Below are 20,043 nucleotides of genomic sequence, written 5' to 3'. Positions count from 1 at the left end.
TGATACTGTCAACAAGACAACTTATTCTTTTAGTTGAAAAGCATTTTCTTCCACTGAAACTAGAGAGAAACTAAGCTGACAAGACTCCTAATTCAGACGTTGAATTCATGGTGAGGTCTGTTAATTTACCTGAACCTAAACTTTCATGGCATGCCAGGTGGAGATGGATGGAGGCAGATATACAGGGCACTGTGCCCTGTTGACTAAACCACAGCCACCTTTTGAAATGCAATTCACACTCACACTAGCTCCCCTGAGTTTGCCCAGCAAATGCACACACTGGATCTGCTTTCCATCAGAGTCCTTCATACTGCAGCACAATGCAATCCTGACTTCATGATGCATACTTTTAATCATTTGATTCCTTTCAGAGTTTTGAAAAGTTCATTATTATTTCAGATTTAGTGCTCTCGGTCTTAAGAGTGCTCTCCAAACACTGCGACTCACGATCCTCCACACTACTGCCTGTGAGACACAGGTAAGTATCTGTAAACTTAATGTCTTGTCTTTTGGTCCTTTGACTTCTTACCTGAGGCCCACTGCCCACTGCCTGTGGGAGGGTCAGATTAAAAATTATGATTCCCAACAGGAGGTGCTTTCCAGTGGCTGCCGAAATGCACTGTGCTAGCAGAGGAGCAGAGTGAAGATTCAGGATAGGGGACTGCAAATCTCTGCAGAAAAAGGAGGTGGGTTTGTACCTTTTAAAAGCACTTGAGGCCATAGCCTACAACATACGGCAGGGTGGCCGATCACAAAGATACCAGGGCCTTTGACTCGACTGAAAGAGGAACTGCCTAAACATCTGTCTTCATTATTCTTGCTGTAAATACAGAGGAACCACAGCAGAATGAGTCTAAGAATGGTGACACTGAGTCACATCCATCTCTGGCACTGGCCACAGCAAATGCCCAGGGAAGAGTATAGGAACAGAGCAAGCACATATGAAACCTTCCTGCCCTTCATAGTGTCCCTGCAACCTCTTCAGACAGTAACACGGCTGCCCAGAAAAGACAAAGCAGAGGTTATCTCACCAGCTCATGTGGCACTTTGGCTGGCTCCACATTTCTGTTATGTCCAAAGGACACAGTCGTTTGTCACATCCCTGCAGGGGAAGCTCTGGGCTTGGCCCTAGTCTGTTCTCAACACAAAAGCCACCCTGATTGCAAGAGACATCCCCAGAAGGGTTTAAAGCCCTTTGTAATTACCGCATCTTGTAGCGTAATTACCAATGCACCATCGAGACCCAGCTGAAGCTTGGTTCCTAGGAATAATGGGTTTTTACTGAAAATATCAAGCACAATATAGCAATGCAGAATGCAAACTACTTTTCCAAAGACCAGCTGGAGCCCTCAAAGCTTAGTCCACTCTCCCATTTATACCTGAGCACCCTGTACCTAAAACCATCATAGGGCATTCCAGGAAATGAGATGAGATCAGGCAATGACGGGTAAAGCATGGAGTGGAAAGCCAATCCTGGAGAAGAAATAAAAGATGGTCCAAAATAATCAAAATAAACTTCAGTGAAAAAGATAAGGTAAAAGTGGAAGAATAAATGGCATCATAGACAAAATGGGAGTGCATATACCAAAGGTTTGCAGACTTGTCTCTTCCATATTCCCGTATCTTTCTCCCCAAAAGCAATTGCTGTACTAGAGGGTAGGACCCGAGCTGTTTGAGCCTGCTTTCCTAAGGAGAGAATTTGTAACTTAAAGAAAGAGACTAAAACCAAAAAGAAAAAAATTAGTGATTTTCTAGATGGAATTTATTTCCTCTTGAAAGAAAAAAAGCAACTGACTAAAGGTTTCCACTTTACAGTCACGTTGGGAGAACACAAACACACGTCCGGTTGAGAGGCATTGGAGTGAAGTACCACACCAGCACCAAACTCTGGAGTGCCTGGTGAGAGCAGAGCAGGTACTACCGGCTGTACCTGCACCGCTGCCGAGCACCTTCTGAGCTCAGCCTCTGGAGCGAGGCTGAAATAGGAAGATCCCAGTGTAACACATTGCACTGCAGGTCAAGGACAGCATCTAAAATGCAAGTCCTTCAACAGCCCTTTCATTTCTCTCCCAGCGGCCTTACCTGAAGACCTTGACCGCTTGGAGGACATGGCAAGTCTTCTATCTCATTAGGCTTTCAATCAGGATTCACATCGTTACAAGGGCAGTTGTTGGAATGTGTCAAATATCTTACAGTCCAATGGAGTGTAATGTTGGATATTTCACATCTGTACCTTAAGAGAAAATATGTGAAACCGGATGGAAAGCCCTAGGAGATGCGGCATGGCTATCATGAGGAATGGGAACATCACAGAAAAACACGAAATGCAATTTCTGACACAGATGACACAGAAAAGACCAAGATCTTCTGACAGTAGCTACCCAGCACTCCTGCTTCCATAGATCCCTCTTGCTGTGCAAGAACAGATCTGGCACCTTTGTAAGTCTAAAGTAGGGCTTCTGTAAGAATACAGATTCCTGCCAAGTTAAAACCCAAATACTAATGATTCATATAAACCCTACAGCACCTGTTTCCAGGAGAAGGAGTGTTAGATTTCCTTGGTTAAAGTCCTGCTATGAGAATGATTTGACCTCCTTAAATCTGACTGCTCTAACAAGCTTTACATGGGACTAAACATTCGCATCAATGCAAAATGTGGCAATCCACTAGTAGGGACCGGGAGAGGCATTCTTCAGCAAAGACTCTGAGATTCTGCTTTGCTATTGGAAAATACTACAATGACTCTCATGTATTGGCTTTAATTTACCATTTCCTAGGATCTACTGTCAGAAGGACAAGGGTGACATGGTCTAGTGTGAGGCATCCCTGCCTGTGGCAGGGGGGTTGGAATTAGATGATCATAAGGTTCCTTCCAACCCAAACTATTCTATGATGACTCCATGATGAAGGAATGTGCTACAGCCTATGGCACACTATTACAAGTGAGGCGCAATCAAGCTGCAGCACCGCAAGGAACAAAGATCCACACAGCAATGGCAAGGTGCTGCCTGTGAGGAAGCCCAGCCTTTGGACTTGCTCAGGAGAGTACTTCTAATTGTGGGCAGTAACAGCCCACAATAAAACTTGGGAAATATTCTAGTCTACAATGGTGCTGTGACGCTCCATGGGAACTGTCATGCAAGTGCTGCCTGCTCTCACGTCCTCATCCCAGCTGCATGTGTCATGGTGAGCAAGAGCATCAGAGGAGCTAACCTCTCGTGGGGGATAAAATGCAACTACAGAACCCCAGCCCACAAAGAACAGTCATGATTTTCAGCTTCCTTGAGACAGACATATACTACTTTAAAATCAGAGTATTTGGGGTTCTGGTGCATTCAGATTTTTCAAAGAAATACTCGGTTTTTAAAAAAAAAAAAAAAGTTTGTTGGGAACAATTATTTCAAACCTCCAACATTTCTCAAAACACCTCTTATTTGTTGACTTTCACTGTCAGCTACAAAGCACGCTTTTGGTTTCCTGAGTTGAAAGGAGGTGGGATGAATCTAATGGGAGGAAATGTAAAGTTTCAGCGAGTCTTGATCTGCTAAAAATGGAATAATAAATACTGGGCAAGGGATGTCCCTAGAGAAAATTGTGTTTGTCTCCTTCCATTTTGAAGAGGAGCCAAGGAATGACCAAATTTTGTATGGACATGGTTATAAATAAACTGGTTAAAAAGAAAGTCCACCTGCAGTTGCTCAGGGGACTGACTAATCCTTTCCTACTTCATTGTTTGCATAGCCCTGCTGCCCATGATTGGAGAGCCAAGTTTGACACACTCACTATATGTTTTCCCTCAGAGGTAGCCACATCTCGTTCTGAGCATCTTTTTGCAACACTCATTGTGTCCCTTTACCAAGAAGGATGCTTTGCAAATGAAGTGCATGAAACTGAAGCTGCCTTTTCCTAGTGCTGTGAACATAAACATCAGCAACTGGGTATCTTTCCAAGATAGCTTCCTCTGAAGCAAGAGAGGAGAAAGAAAAAGGGAGACTCAGCATTATTTTATATGAAAGCTAAGTGTAAATATATATTGCTGAATTAACAGTGTGGAGACTGGCTATATGCAGTCATCTTGCTAAAGTAGCCAAGGGGAAGTGTCGCAAGTCCAGGCAAATCTTGGCATATGCACAGGTATAAGTTTATAACTATTTGCTGTCCAAAAGGCCAAGATAAATCAATAGGATTTTTGCAACGAGTTTTGCTGGACTCTGTTCAGGTTTGGGCTGCAAATTCAGGAAGTACGTTGTAAAGGAAAAAAGATGGAGTCAGAATCCAGAAGCATTTTGCTCAGCCTCAAGCAAAGGTTACCATCTGCCACTACGTGTTACCCTGGCCCAGCACCACCCAGAAGTACTAAATGTTAAGCTGCTGCCAGAAAAACATTTATAGAAGGACCAGACTCCTGAAACAGGTATGCAGCTGCCCCAACACACACATCACTGAACTACATGGGGTTATAAACTCACCTCTTCCCCTTTCCAGCCAACACTCAGACTTGCCTGTCATCAGTTCCCGCATGATGTGTGCTCAGTTTTTCTTCCTCCCCTGTTCAGTTTTGCTGGAAGAGGGATATGACTTAACTTGTTTGGACTGACCCATTAAATAAACATGAACAAGACATAGCGTGCTAGCAAAGGAGTTTTCATGAAGGGAACTGACTTCTTGATTTCTTGATGTTGTCACAGGCAAGCTTCTTTCAGATCTATTTATGCTGGAACAGACTCTACATTTCTTTCAGCCCCAGAGGGATTACTTTAACAAAATTTGTGTTTCCTCTGGATTTTTTTCCTTAACAGCTTGGTTAGAGGAAAGGAGAAAACCAGTCCTCGATCTGTATGAAGATCTCCTATGTTTGGTCCCAAAGTCTGGGAATTACCAAAAGGCAGAAAAGCTGCTATGAGCTGCAATGCAGGGGGGGAATGGAACAAGCCATTAATTCAGATATGGGAAAAAAAAAGAAAAAAAAGGCTAGTTTTGAGGACATATTTGACATTTTTAAGGGATTGGAGAACAGGAGAGGAAGAGGAGTAGGAGAAAAATGTTGCTTCATATTGTCTCTGTAACGGTCAATAAGAGTTTCCAGGGCAGAAACTAAATGTAAGCAACATTTTCCCCCACTCTGGAGTTTCTAGTCTGCATCTCCATTCAAACAGCAGCACAATAAGCTTACTAATTTTTCCCTATCATAAGCACATACTGGGTTTGTCTACTTCCCCACCTCCAACCCATATGAGCCTTTACTAAGAGCAGTCTTGTTAAACCAGAAGTTTCAATGGCAGTTTCCACAGCAGTTTCCACATACATGTATATGTGTGTGCGCGTGCAGCACATATACATGTACACACATGAGTTATCAAAATACTACTATAAAGGGAGTGTTCTTTCTCAGCACCCCTTCTCTGCCCACCCCACCTCCCTCCCCTTCCCTAGGCCAGCATATCTCAAAACAGACTGGAACTGAAAACTTTCAAGAGCCATTCAGCCCTTGTTAGCATTGCAAAGGTCTAGGTGCATTAGCAAGTCCCTGGTCCACCTCTAGGACACGTGTTGATGAATGGCCTCTAGTTCACAATACTGATTCCTTGGATTCAGGGTCTGCTGTACTGCTCGTGTTGGAGACTTGGTTTTTGTGGGTTACCAAAGGCGATGTTTCCGCTTCAGACTTGCTGTTAGCAACTGCTTCCACGTTGACTTCCTTTAGCTCCTGCTCTTTGTCTTTCTTTTCCTTTTCATTCAGGTAATTGAGGATGCCTGCTCCCAGGGCATCCCCTTCCACATTCACAACTGTGGTGGTTCGGTCCCTGGTTAAGATCAGAAACAAAAAACAAAGCAGCAGGCTTTTAGCTTAAGAGAGTTACAACACACAAAGGAGAGCTGATTCAGCCCTGCTGATCCACTGACTTCAGTGGGGCTAGACAAAGGAGATGTTGTTACAACAGGTATTTTCCACAGAAATATCATCGCCATTTCAGAACTAAAACTCTGCACCAAAGCTGGTTTAAGGTCAGCTCAACTGTTACTATCAACTGGTTCTGGTCTCTCAGGGGGTTGCAGCAATGGTACTACTCTTCCTCAGGCATCCCGCTTTTCCCAGCCCACCTCCTTCCTCTTCCCCTTCCCCAGGCCAGCAGTTTTCACATGCAAGTTCAGAGCGGGAACTTAATTTGTGCTCATCCGGAAGGTGACTCAGAGCACCTAGCTCTCTTTTTTTAACTATAGAGACTCGTACCTTAACCCAAACACCTACTGAAGCAGACCTTCCAAAAGCAGGCAGAATGACTGTGTTCTCTGGATTTCTTGTCCTAATCTTTGGTCCTACATCACAAAACTACTGTGCCCCAGGGTCTAATGGAGGCGGTTTATGGATCATACAGAACAATTTGTTCATGTGCCTTCTGAGGCTTCTGTTAGTCATTCTGCAGCCTAACTTCAACATGTGCTCAACTTATAACTGTGGTCCTTTCTGGTGATCAAACAGCTGGCATTAAAACAAGACACGGGACTGTCCCTCCCTCCTTTCCCCTTTTGTTACCACAAGGCTGAGTTCCTTGACTAGAACAACAGTGTTGACCACAGAGGGATGCTACACATTTTGAAATGAAGGCAGCCAGCACACACAGGCTGAGGGAAGCCAGAGTGAAAGGAAGGGGAAGCGTTTCACTCTTGCCTCCAAGCACTTGTGGAAATCACAGCTAATACTGTAATCCCTTACGAAGATGGGATACAAATGGCTAGCCACTGCTTTGCCTGTGTCTCCTGTCATTTGGAGGTGGCTGATCCCCAAGAGGTGACAGCCATAGCGTTTGATGGCCCTAATGAAGCCATAGGAATATGATTACACTTCACAGATGTGTGGTGTGGGAAGGGAAGGAGAGCTGCCGCCTTCCCCAGCCTCTGTAATTCAAGTGTCCTCAGGCAACCTGATTTCCTCATCTACTGTGGAAGTACACATCTATACAGAGAGGCTGGTGTTCCCAAAAAGCAACGCAGAGAGATTATGTACAGTCTAAACCAGGAACTGCCCAGTAACCCACCAACTGGAAAAAACCCCAATGGGATTCAGATCACTTGACCCACACTGACCAGTCATTTCAGCCCACTGCCCAACTTCAACCAGATGGCTTGGAAGCAGATTATGCATTTAAATTATCAGATCATGCTTACTTCACTAGCATTTAAACTCTAAGCATGCTGCAATTCATGAATGCTCAGAGAATCCTTCCAGTTTGATTTTCTGGTATTTGAAGAACAGCAGCCAGCCAGGCTTGTTCAAGGAAAAGCAGACTCCCTTTTCCATGGGGCTCATCTAAGACAGAAGAAATCACCCTCATGTGGCATTTATACTTCCCATGCACTTGTGGCTGGGTCCCCAATACTTAAAGTAAACCGATTTTTCTAAGCTTTCCTTCATCTAATTTAGGTGGTACAGAAGGTAAATTTAGGCCTTAACAAGGACATAAGCACAGTAAGTGGTGAGACAAACTTCCAAAGAGAGCTGGGCAAGGAGATAATCCCCCGTGTTTCAAGGAGAAGAATGGGTTTTGGAAAGAAGAGAAGGAGGTGAGCAAAATCCTGACCTGACGGTGGCCTGAAGGTGGCAATACTGTGTACTAAAGCGTGTTCCAGCTGTGACACTGTGATGAGTGTCACAAACCCTCTGTGTCCCTACCCTGCCAATGGATGGCACCTCTCTGTGACGCTTCGGTTGGTGCTTTGACCAGTCTTGAACTATAAAAATAGTTCAAACAATAGCTGACAACAGCTTCTGATGGAGACTGCTTCCCACACGTGACCAAGAAAGCTTGCCACCACCATGCAGACTCAATTTCCTTTTCCCCCTTCCCACCTAGTTTCCCCAACTAATTTCCAGCAATATCAACACTTTCTGAACAAACTTTTAACAATCTTCTTAAGGAAACCGAAACCAGGAAGAAGTATGTTTTGATTTTGCCAAGGGCTCACAGAAAAACGTTTGGCAATGTCCATCCAGTTCCAGCTGCATAAAGCCTCAAAGGCATCACTGTGAAAGCAGAACAGAGTGTGCAACCACATTTATCTCACTGGAAGGCTTCAAAACTGGCAAGCCCAGGTTGGACAGGGCTCTAAGCAACCTGCTCTAGTGGAAGGTGTCCCTGCCTGTGGCAGGGGGTTGGAACTAGATGAGCTTTAAGGTCCCTTGCAACCCAAACCATTCTGTGATTCTGTGATTTTAACATACTAAATGCTTTAATTGAGAAGGGACCCCCTTTTCCACTATCTGTCAAGAGATATCCTATAGGTAATCATGTATTCTACGGTTTTATTTTATACTGCACTACTTTGACTACCCCGCCCCACATTTCCAGCTACACATCATGCAACAGCAGATATGTGTGGCGTGAAGTACTTACACAATCCAGTCCACCGCTAATATCAAGGAGAGATCGTTGGTCGGAAGTCCAATAGCCTCCAAGATGATGGCGATGGTGAGGACTCCTCCGGCTGGGATCCCGGCTGCACCCACACTGGATGCAGTAGCTGTGACACTGCAGATCAATTTGCACACCCTGTTAGCAGCAGCTCCTCTTCCACACTTCCCCACTATGGGAATTGTAAACAAACTCTACAGCCTGGGACTCGCAGATCATTTGCTTCCCAGGCAAATCTTTTCCTGCCTGCTGATGCAAAGCAATGGGTGCAGAGCACAGGGGCTCAGCAGGCATCTACAGCAGCTACCAAGGCAATGGCTCTGTGTTTAATACAGTGATTGCCCTTTCAGAAAAAGGCAAAAAACCCCAACCAACACAACCAGATCCTGCTGCCTTACTAATATATCTATTTCCAAGTCATCTATCACTTCAAATATGCTGAGTACATTACATCTCCTGCCCCCAAACGTATAAAGGTAAACCTTGACATGCAGAATATTGTCCATTCTCTGTGTCTCACTTGCATTCTAATATAGACTCTACATCAGGAGCTGGAAATCTGAAGTCCATGTGGTATAGACATGGACCGCACACCTTTTCATATGCAGATGTCTACAGCTGAGTTTTCCTTGGACGATCACTGCATAATCCTCAGGCCTGTGTTAACACTTGAGTTACTAAGAATACCTAAAAGGCCAATTTGGCCATCTGCAAAGAAAATAATGTCCCAGCCCTGCCTTAGATAAACAAATAATATACCAAGAAATGCAATAAGGAAGGAAGTAAAACCTGGCCAGGGAGGGTAAAAAAACGCCAGGAACCAGCCTTAAGGGATCTGACAGATACAGCTCTGATCTCTTAGCAGTGAGGGGCCAGAACTCCTTGTAGGATCCTCACTTCAGGAGCAGGGAAATGAAGAGAATGACACTTCATGGGATACGGGACATGGGAGGGGAGAGAGTCCTAGAGAAGGAGGCAGGACTGAGATGGCGAAGGGGATAGTAGAGCAAAGCAGCCAGGAGGGGAATGATAGTGGGTCTGACCTGGGAAGGCAGTGATGTGATGGTAGGAAGGGCAGAGGTAAGGAGGAGCAGAGTCTTTCATGTGAAATCAATACATAAGGAACTGAGGAGCTGGCAGGAGGATTTTCTAAGACATCCAGAGGGAGAATCAGGGGTAGCTTTCTGGGTAGAGCAGCATGCCTCGATTACCCAGCTTAATGGTGAGTGGAGGGTGGGGGAGTGAGATGCTTAAGGAAGGAGAGGAATTTTGTGTAGGAAACAGCTTTGAACAGCTCAGTCTGTTTCAGAATTCAATTACCTTTCCCAGGTTTCACCTTTTATTAAATTGAGATTCTGGCAAATCTCAAAGTTTAAAAGACTCCATCCTTTAATCAGCCTGTAATTACGTTTCATAGCAGTTCACCAGCTTTAGGTCAGAGATGTGGAATGCAAACTGCTAGCTATTAACAGAGAAACCACAGCCTTGAATGTGTCTGGGGGCCAGAAGGATGTGGTTGCAATAGCAAGCAACTTACAGAATTGTGAAGATTTGCCCAGGGTTGAGGTCCACATTGTTCAGCTGAGCAATAAACACAGTTGCCATGCACTGAAAAATAGCAGCTCCATCCATGTTTACAGTTGCTCCAATAGGAAGGATAAACCTGCTGATCCTCTTGTCGACTCCATTGTTCTCCTCAATACATTTGATCATTGACGGGAGAGTGGCTGAGCTAGAAACAGAGAATAGGGAAAAATCAAAAATCAAAAGCATCAGGGTGCACTGAATGGAAAGTCACTGTCTCATGGCTTTCATGTTTCTAACATGCTGCAGACAGGACTGTCAAGACAATGATGCCATTTCAATAGTCCCTCTCTGTCATGACAGCAATGAGGGACCCACCTTGTTGGTCTTGAGCAGTGATATTTAATAATCCGCTTCCATCCAGAAATAGCTGATAAGAACTCTAATCTCCCAGAAGCAAGAACTCATGACTTAACAGAGTAATGCAGCCTAACAGGGCTGTGGAATGACCAAGTTTCAAACCACAAAAATACACCAATAGATGCCAAAATAAACACAACACATGCAACAGCAATCTCTGTTAATGTTGTACTAGTACCTTCTCAAATGAACAAATAATAATAATTAAAAAATCACTTCTGGATTTATTTCTTGCATTGTAAACTGCCCTCTCCTATTTGATGTACTTCAGCTCCTGTGGCAGACATGCATCTGCTTTTGGAGATAACCTGAAAAGATTTTGTATAGTTATGATATTTGATCGTGTGTTTGCCCCTTGAGAAGGGTGTAAATGACATGCTTGACAGTTTGGTTACGATAAATGAAAGCTGATCAGGCCAAATCTTTGAAATCAACAATATGAAGTCCCTTTACACTAGCTAGTATGTCTGCTTTGCTTCTGCAAAATTAGTCTAAACTTGTTCCAGATCCTTCTGAACTTGGAGAACTAAAATTCTCAGGACAAAGTCCATCACTACTGACTCTCACTTTACTTAAAATTGAAAACACAGCTGGCAGGATCTTTTTAAGGTAAATTCTTTCACATTTTCCCAAAAAAAACCAGATTTCCAACTCGGCATCATGCTACAGTCCTAATATTTTGAGGAACTGTTTTCAACAGCTAATTATCAGTATGCACTGTGTGGCAGGCTGCTGACAGAGTGAGACCCTCTATGTTCTATCTTTTTGCAATCTCAGGAACAATATTCACACCTAAACTCAGCACAGTTTGGTGTTGGGATATAATCAGTTTCCAGTGACAAATATAACCAGGCTGTAATCCCCAAAGAAGCACAGAAACCCACCTGGAGCAAGTGGCAAAAGCAGTGGCGAATGGTGTAATAAGTCCTAAGAGAAAACGATATGGATTTTGACGTGTGGATGCAAAATAAATAAGTGGCAGAATGATTCCTCCATGGATGAAGTGGCCCAGAATAGAGGCGAAGATGTACTTTCCCAAACTGGTCACCAGAACCACAATATCTTCCATTTCAACAATCTTGCTCCCAACAAGGAACATGATGCCAATAGGTACATACCTGTGTGAAGAAATATTGCCTGTCATTAAGTACAAACAAAAAAGTCTTGGAAAAGATGCCATTTTCTGTCCTGGAGATAACATTCTCCTAAGGAATATGCTGCTTCTACTGAAGGGTAGCACCTTATTCATCACACACTCAGGTTAAGCAAATTTGGAAGGCTTTCCTTAACACTCTTGCTTGGAATAGCGTCAAACTGAAAAAGCTCTGTTTCAGCTAGGAGAGTGCTAAGGGAAGCCAAGTGGAAAGCAGAAATGCTGGCAGAAGCTATCGGCACAAGACACTGGTGTGGAGTTTTAGTCCATCAGGGAAGAAGGCAAGCAAAGACCTAAAGCTAAAGTCACTGCTGAAGGGACAGCAGATGGTAGGAAAGAAAAAGGAGCAGTGTCATGTCACTGGAGCACAGAAAGAGGTGGAAGAGTAGGATCTTACACATGTGGTGACTATAAGCACAAGTATGAAGTTAGGTCATTCAAATGGCAGACACAGTGGGTGACAACATATTTAGTGCAGGAAAGAAAAAGCTATGCCCATAGCAGAGAGCTCAGCTAAAGGCTGGGGATGCATGTGCCAAAGATAGCAATTAACTCTGCTATTTGCCTACAAAGACTAAGTTAAATGAGCAGGCTTTCAGAGCGTCACTCAAGCCAACAGCCACGTACACATACATTCCCATGCCTCCTACCTAGAAAAATGCCATGTCATAGGACGTCAGCATTTGTTTGATATTTCCTTCGTCAGGAGCACTTGGAGCTGATCTAGGGGAAGGGCCAACCTGCGGGCCACTGCCACACCTCTGGCCCCATCAGTGCAGCTGGGAACAGCCCTGATAACAAGGAATTGCCCTTGCACCTACAGCACCACAGCTACTAAATGAACTGCAGGAATCACTTCCTGCCCAGGGTCAGTTCCTCTAGAGCTCTATTTAGGAAGCGGGTGTCTGAGTACCTCTGCTGATGCTGTCCATTGAGTTCTGCTTCTAAGATCGAGAAACACTAAAAGACCACCCACCTCCCCAAACCGCTGCCCCAGGCATACACATGACTACAGAAGATCTGCCTGTACATCTCAGGAATAAAGAATGTTTTTTATCCCACTTTTCCCTCCAATCCATTGCCCATGTTCAGAAAAGCTGATCTGTGGAGCCAGGACAAAACTTGAGAAGGTTTGGTTAAGCATGCAAAGGTTTGGGAAGGTGGGCAAGCCTTAAGGTTGCCCACATCACTCCTTCTAAGCCTCTCTCTCCCTCACTGGTTCTGCAGCTCACCTGTGCTAGGCAAAGAACAGCTCCTCATGGCCCATGTGGGCATACTCTGTCCTCCCTTGGCCAAATCTCATGGGCAACCTGTTGAACTGTCCTCACTGAGCCTCTGCCAATTTTGCAACATACTGCCTTTGAACCATGTTTCTTAGCACCCCAGTCAGCCAGATCTAGCTGAGCCCTGGCTCTGCACAAGCTCTGCAAACATGAACACTGATTCAGAGCTGAGACTGGATCCCTCCCACTGAAGAGGGAGGCTAGAGAGGAGGGAACTAAAGTTGAGACCAAAGTGCTGCTGTTGCATGGGACTAAATATGAGCTTAAGTTGCCTTTTTTCTTGGTAGTATGATTTCATCAACTCCAAAGTGTCCTTTGGGAGGTCCATGCAGCTTGACACACTTTGAATAAATACCAGGACAACAAAAGAGCCTTAAAGTAAGGAAAGAGAACAAGCAAAGGCTACAGTGCACTGCAGTGTTAAGAGTCAGCTGTGGTCCCAATAATCCACAAAGTAAAGGATTATATACCAACTGATTGGCTTGAAGTGTTAGCACTGTAATCAGCTGAATACAAGAACTGCCTCTTATCAGTATTCGGTGTCCAAGGAATTACACTCAAAAGACTTAAGCTACTTTGAGACTTTGAATTTTTCAATTCGTTATGACAGCAACTAACAGAGATCTGCCTGTGTAAAATCAGGTGGTTTGTTAAAACCTTTTTACTTCTTAGAAGGAAGAAAACAGTAGGAATGAAAAATGCAGAATGAAGGGAATAAAAATACCTCTGCTAAGGTAAGCTCATAGCTTTTCCAGCAGCTTTAGAAAGGGAGTGAGGAATGTACCACTGTTAATTTGTTAGCTAGCAGTCCTTATGAATATTTTTGTGTGTGAGATATTAGTACTGTTGGTTTCACTGGAGCAGCCTAGACCCATCCAGCTGCACAAGAACAGCCATGATGCTGCTCTGAGGCCGAGGTTCATCCTACCTGACAGAAAACCCAGTCAGAAGGCTGGTCCTACCCCAGCTTAGGTGGCCTGAACTGCTCTCTAGAGGTGCCTGCCTCCTCCACTGCTGGTTTCTTGCCTAGTGAGAAAGTTCAGTGCACTCCAGTTCCTAACATACAGACTTTATTCAGTGCCAAAAGCTTTGTGAGATTGGTCAGAGCAACATTCAGCCTATAAATGTGTCAGGACTACAGGGAAGTAAGTGAAATAATGGATTTGCTCACTAATAGTAGGAGACAAAATAAACAATTGACCTTAGGAAATACCTACTCTCAGGGATGTGAAATGGAAAACAGAAGAATCTCTGGAGAAACAAGGACAAACAAGAAACAAACAGTTGATTGCTGCTGGGAACATTAGTTCCTGCTTCACCCAAGAAAATGAGGAGATCTTAGAAGAGGAACAGAGGTTTAAAGTCCACTGTGTAACTCAGGCTCTGCTGATAACAATGACAAAATACTCAATAGACAGCACTATTGTTTCAGTAGGATGAAGAGCATAGCCCTGGAAACTGTTGCTCCCTTCTATACAGAGGGATGTAGTTTCTCCTTCACCCTTTGATGCAAGCGGAGAGATGGGGATCTGTATTCATGCACTCAATAGGTTTCTCTCAAACCCCTTGGATATCTTTCAGGTCAGTAAAAGTAATCTTTAGACCAACAGAAAAATGTTGGTCTAAAGCATGAAGCTATGAGTATGATTTTAGTTACACGCTGCATTTGCAAGTGTACTCCAAGCACAAACATCCCTGGCCTTCACATAACCATATTCCTCGCTTGCTCCCATCTCCTGTATTCATTCAAGGCCAATACCTCTAGGCACATTATGGCAGGCAGCCATCGGCTTATGCTGCTTTGAAATAGAAAACCACATTTCCACTAATTCATCAAAAATGAGTCCTAGAGACCTGAAGACCCTCTGAAGTGTTCCAGACTGATACCTTAAGCTATGTGTGACTGACTAATTACAAGGCACAAGCAAGAAGAAAAGACCCATCATGTGACACCATGACATTTGCTTTTGCTGTGATGAGGGACCCTGGTAGGAAAAAGCTGGAAAGATGGATAAATGCTGAGATTCCTTAGCTAAACATAATAATATACTGCAGTCACACACTTACCACATAATCCAGGAAACCAAGACCATAGTTGCCTCATTGAAAGAATTAAAGAAGCGAATCAGATCTTCCCCTTCCTGGCCAAGCTTTTTCAGTGCCACTCCTAAAACCAGAGCAAACAGCACCAGCCCCAGGATATTCATCCCTTCGATCTCGGTACCGACAGGGATCTGTAGAGGCAAAAAAACAGTGGTATGTTAGATGCAAGACTGGCACAAAACTCAACAAAAGGGTCACCTCGTTTTATTGCTGCCAATTGGTCTGAAATCTACAAGCAGAACCTATGTTGGGAAGGAAGAACCTATTTGTTGAAGGAAACCAAACAAGATCTGGACAAGGTCATAACCTCCCTAGTTATGAGCTGGCACGGATGCACTGGAGAAGGAAAGGGTCTGACACTACCTCTCCTCATGCCCTTCAATATGATACGTGTGCTTTCAGCGACCTGAACAGCAAACCTCCCCAGTTCACTCACGATAAGCTCCACTGCAGATGTGAAACAGTACGGGCACCGAACACATATGTGGTTAAAAGACTGAAACCCATTTCCCCATAAAGGAAGATGGGTGTTGGAAAGACTTCAGATATAAATGGCAGATACTGGTGATATTAACTTCATAGCTCTGCTTATTCCACAAAGCATCATTCACTGCTGACACTATGATATTCTACTGCCTAAACAAATCATACCTCCAAGAGGCTTGCAGTGGTCTGGCCCCAAACATCTCTTATTTCTGACACCTCTGATGGGAATCTGCTCTCAGAAACTGCCAGCTCCATGCATTGCTTTAGTGCAATATTTATACCAAGGTGAAAACCAGGGGAAAACAACCAATGTTATGAAGCAGAAAGTGGGGAGAAGGGCAGAGAAAGGTAGCAAACTGTGGAAACCTGCTCGTTCATCTGTCCACGTCAGCTGTGGGAGATGCAGAGAGAACAGAAGAAATACCCATTCCCCTGCTTAAAAATCACGTGGCTGCATGGTAAAAGAGGAGACAACCAGAATCCACCTATTGACAAAAACTAGTCTACTCAAAAGTCTGCTCTGCTCGCCCTTCACAGTTCTCAAAGACAACTGGAGCTTGCTTGCCAAGGTAGTATCATATGAACTGAATGAGTGCTCTTGTGGCTAAATAAAAATACAATTGTTTTGACAAACTGATTTTCTTCTCCCCAACTTGGCAGTACAAGCTCAACATGTCAAATTGTTGTTTTGTTTGGAAGAGCTTCTAAAACATATTAGGTTTGTGTACAAGTTTTGGCCTTTTGGCTGGTTTAAGCAGACACTAGCTCAACGCTAGGAAAGAAAAATACATTCTGAGCTAAAAGCTTGAAATGAGTATTGACTAAAGAACTTGGGATACTGATCTGCTAAACCTGACAAAACCAGCCTGCTTGAGATGGTGTTTTTGCTGGAAGTACTGCTGAACTGGACTGTCTCTTAGAGGCAGGTGGAAACGAAGTACTGCAGGGAAGGGAATAAACCGTAAATTACAGACAAAAGCATGAAGGCTAAACTGCTGTTAACAAAAGTGTTTGCAAACAATGAAGGTTCTGGCTTTTTTATTTGCTAGCTACAAAATAATTAGATATAAGCTCTGCAATTTAATGGTAGTTACTTGTTCAGGGCTAAGTTGTCAGTGTTCATCTGCTTTCCGACTGAAAGACCTGCAAACATGAACAGGGTATTAAGAATGAGGCGCAGTGTATCTCCAAAGATATCTGAATAAATGTGCTGTTTTCTCCATACACAGTAACACTTCTCTGTCTGGATAGTTTTGTCTATATTCCATTTTGTGTGCCTCAAAGCCCTAAACTCTTCTGTGTTTAGAAAAGTTAAGACAAAAAAATTATACCCTCCTATTTGTTGAATAAATTGTCTGTGTACATTCTGTGTTTCACTTCTGCTGGTAAAACGTAACTCTAGACAGGAGATCAGCTTTACCATAAGGCTGAAGAGAATTTAAAAGTTTCCGTGATACTTTATGAGTATAAAGTACAAATCGATGTATGAGTCTCAAATTTTATGACTGATTTATTAACAGGAAGAAATTAAATGTGTAGTAAAGTAACGCTGCCATGTCAGTTCATGAAAGCCAAAGCTTTGTCTGGGAAATGTGAACTTGGGCAAAATGTAAACATATTTACACCAGAAAAGAAACACTTGATGCACATGGAGTGAATGTAACACCACTTCATTCTGGCACAACTTTTCACCTTGTTGGTCCGGCTAATATGAAAATTCAGCTTGGAACTGAATTTTACCATAATGGGCCCAAACTTTTTCCTAAAAACATTGAGTGCTCTTTTGCTTTGGTTCTCATTCAGAAAAAAAAGACAAAACAAATAGAGATCGAACTTTGCTATGGAATAGAAATTCACTGTTTTAAGCTGCTGGAAGCGCCCAGCATTCTGACCTGGATGTTAGTGGGAGGGACCTTCATCATACTACTTTATACTGATGCTTTGCAAAACATCTCTGCCCTTTATAAACCCCTTCTCCCAGAGATTTGCTTCTCAACCCATTAAAAGCAGTGGTGTGAGTTTGTGTGAGCCTGAAACAACCTTCTATCATTTGGGTTTTCAGAGATCTACTCTCAGGAACGAGGCAGAAGTATACTGAATCTGCAAGATTCAGCTCAGCTTCCCACCAGCTGCGTAGGGCACACAGGATCACAGAGCAGGACAGAGCTTGGAAGGCACACAAGAGAACCAGGGCCAAAGCTGCTAGTGCTTAATTTGGAATGCCACTACCCTGACTAGACAAGGCCAAGGCTATTCTAGGTCCCTCTTTCAGGTCTTGCTCTCCCTTTCTCTCTCCTGAGCCAATTTCTTTATGACACCCAACATTCATCATCGCCTCCCATCAGCACGGATGTAGGCAGAAAGTGCATTATTTGCACAGAGTAGTAACTTACTGCAAGAAATTTCTCCCTGCAAATCAAGAGGACAATCTGCCAGCGTCCGGAGAATTTCACCTCCTGGGAGCGCAATATGGAAAGAGTCCAGCAGTAAATCTTCAGCGGAAGATTCTCTCAATCCCAGCCTCTAAAACTGGCCAATGCTGAACAGCTTTTTTGTACTCTAACAGAAGAGTGCATCACCCCAAAGGAGCTGCCAAACTAAGCAGCATTGTGGACACCAAACAAAAACAGCTTTAATGAAAGCTTTGTTCCTGGATAAACTATGGGACGTGTTATTGTCTGCTTGCAATCATGTGCTCTGGTAGCAAGATTCAGGGAGCTCTTCTGGTCCTTGAATTTCTCTGAAAATCCTATTGTTTTTTAGCTCTTGAAACAAATTGCTTATCAAGGAAACAACTGCTGATGTTGAGCTCTCCCAGTAGTAGGTGGCTGAAAAGAGAAAACAGCCGTGTGATGTGAGGAAGAAGAGCAATCACTGGTTTGTGTATTTTTACTGCTGTCACAGGAGGAACACAGAGTCCCCCACAGCTTCCCTGTGCTGCAGATGGGGAACTGAGATAGTCTGTGCCCCAGGAAGCCTTGCTGCTGAGGGGATGGAGAGGATATAGCCATAAAAGCAAGGTAAACATGAGGGGAGCATGTGAAACAACAAAAAGCACATGGCTGAGCAGACATCTACGTGCCCCACTGTTCATATCAACAGTGAGAAAAGACAAGACCTATTAACCAGTGGGGAAAAAATAATATAATCAATGGAAATTTTGCTCTACACTATTCAGATGGAAAATAGAAAACATTTCTCCTCTTCAATCAAATATTCTGCTGATGAAAAAAACATTATATAGGAATAGCATCTTTTTCCCTGGAACCTGACTTCTATCGCTATGATATTTACACTATGTATTATCCAAAAATCATACTCTTCCTTTCCAAACTTAACCCTCATCTACCCATAAAGAATATGGTCAGACCAGTACTGAAACTGAGCTAGCAAAACTGAGACAATGCTTTCTTTTTATTTGGTCCTTTCTTCCCTAGAGACAGTAGGGCATCTTCTGGAATTAAAGCAGTTCAGATCTGGTTTTGCTCCAACAATTGAAGAAAAGTTTTGGAAAAATAATAGCAGAAATAACCTTTACATCATAACTCCTGGCAAAAACAGGTGCTGGTGACAAATTTGGAGTATTTTTTCTGATATTGCATCAAACAGGAGCCTGGTAAGTGGGAAAAAGAAAGAAGAAAACTGAAAAACCATATCACATTTTAAAATGGCAAAAGACGCATTCTTATATCTTCAAACAGAGTGATGGCTTTGAACAGGCATTAAAAAAAATACTTGACAGCCAAGTCTATGTCCAGTGGATATAGCTGGCCCTAATCCGTGCCTGGTTGCCAAGGAGCCCTTATCAAACTTGACATTGAAGGTAAATAAGAGTCTTAAGCAGAGGGAAATGAAAGGTGAATAACTGAAGAATAACTTTACACTCCGCAAACACGTCTAAGTGCACATTGTTATAGCCTTTCATACTGAACTTGGTTTTTAGCAGCACGAGGCTGTATGGGAATGTACCGCCCAAGGATGTAATGGCGTGAAAAGAGAAAGTGCTCTTTTAGGATCGCATGGCCGTTCTGTAGTCATTGCTGTGCATCCATGTCAGATGGGGTGAATGCCTATTTGTAATGTTCTGTCTAGATCAGACCACTTGTTACTGCTTTAAACAAAACTTCAGCAGCATGGCAACAAGAAAAAATTCTCAACCAACCTTTAGAAGAGCCTTGGGTAGTGGAAAAAAGCTCATTCTCCCCAAACTCTTATCAAAGAGTAAGGTTTGGGGGACATAGCCAGCCTGATTGCTATTTAATTCCACGTCTACAGAAAGTTATTTGGAAATAATAGGCAGAGTGACTAATCAAAACTGAGATCAAGTGAGATCAGGTCTAAGAAAGGATGCCTAAAAATAAGGTCTCAAGGGTCAGATCAGCTGAGCCCAACTCTCCTGTCCATGGTAGCTTTATTGTGTGGCTGTGGGTAAGTCATCTGGTTTGTGTGTGTCCCAGTTCCATGCAAAGAAAAGTACCTTTTTCTTTCCAATGACTGCTAGGAAGGGTTAAAGATTGCAAAGTAGTCAAACATTACAGTCGACAAGGGTATGTACAGAAACTTAAGAAGTGACGTTACCTTTTCCCACGTGACATTTCCAGAGGTAGTGTTTCTGGGCAGCATCCTGTAGTCTGTCGCATACTGCGGGTAAGAAAAACAAACA

At 43.4% G+C, this 20,043-nt stretch overlaps 1 protein-coding gene across 1 annotated transcript in view; it reads right to left on the bottom strand.

Moving 5' to 3' along the window:
- Positions 1 to 20,043, bottom strand: part of SLC1A4 (solute carrier family 1 member 4) — a 31,931-nt gene continuing 11,888 nt past the window's right edge. Inside the window, exons 3-8 of the mRNA XM_030489587.1 lie at positions 19,959 to 20,021; positions 14,859 to 15,025; positions 11,240 to 11,473; positions 9,949 to 10,143; positions 8,394 to 8,528; positions 1 to 5,804 (exon numbers count right to left, since the gene is read on the bottom strand). Coding sequence (XP_030345447.1) covers positions 5,570 to 5,804; positions 8,394 to 8,528; positions 9,949 to 10,143; positions 11,240 to 11,473; positions 14,859 to 15,025; positions 19,959 to 20,021 — 1,029 coding nt within the window. The 3' untranslated portion in view covers positions 1 to 5,569. The remainder of the gene's footprint in view (positions 5,805 to 8,393; positions 8,529 to 9,948; positions 10,144 to 11,239; positions 11,474 to 14,858; positions 15,026 to 19,958; positions 20,022 to 20,043) is intronic.

This window comes from Strigops habroptila, chromosome 6 (genome assembly GCF_004027225.2).
Source record: "Strigops habroptila isolate Jane chromosome 6, bStrHab1.2.pri, whole genome shotgun sequence".
Classification (NCBI taxonomy): Eukaryota; Metazoa; Chordata; class Aves; order Psittaciformes; family Psittacidae; genus Strigops; species Strigops habroptila.
The sequence above is the reverse complement of the archived record's forward strand: the minus strand, read 5'-3'. Positions and strand labels throughout refer to the sequence as shown.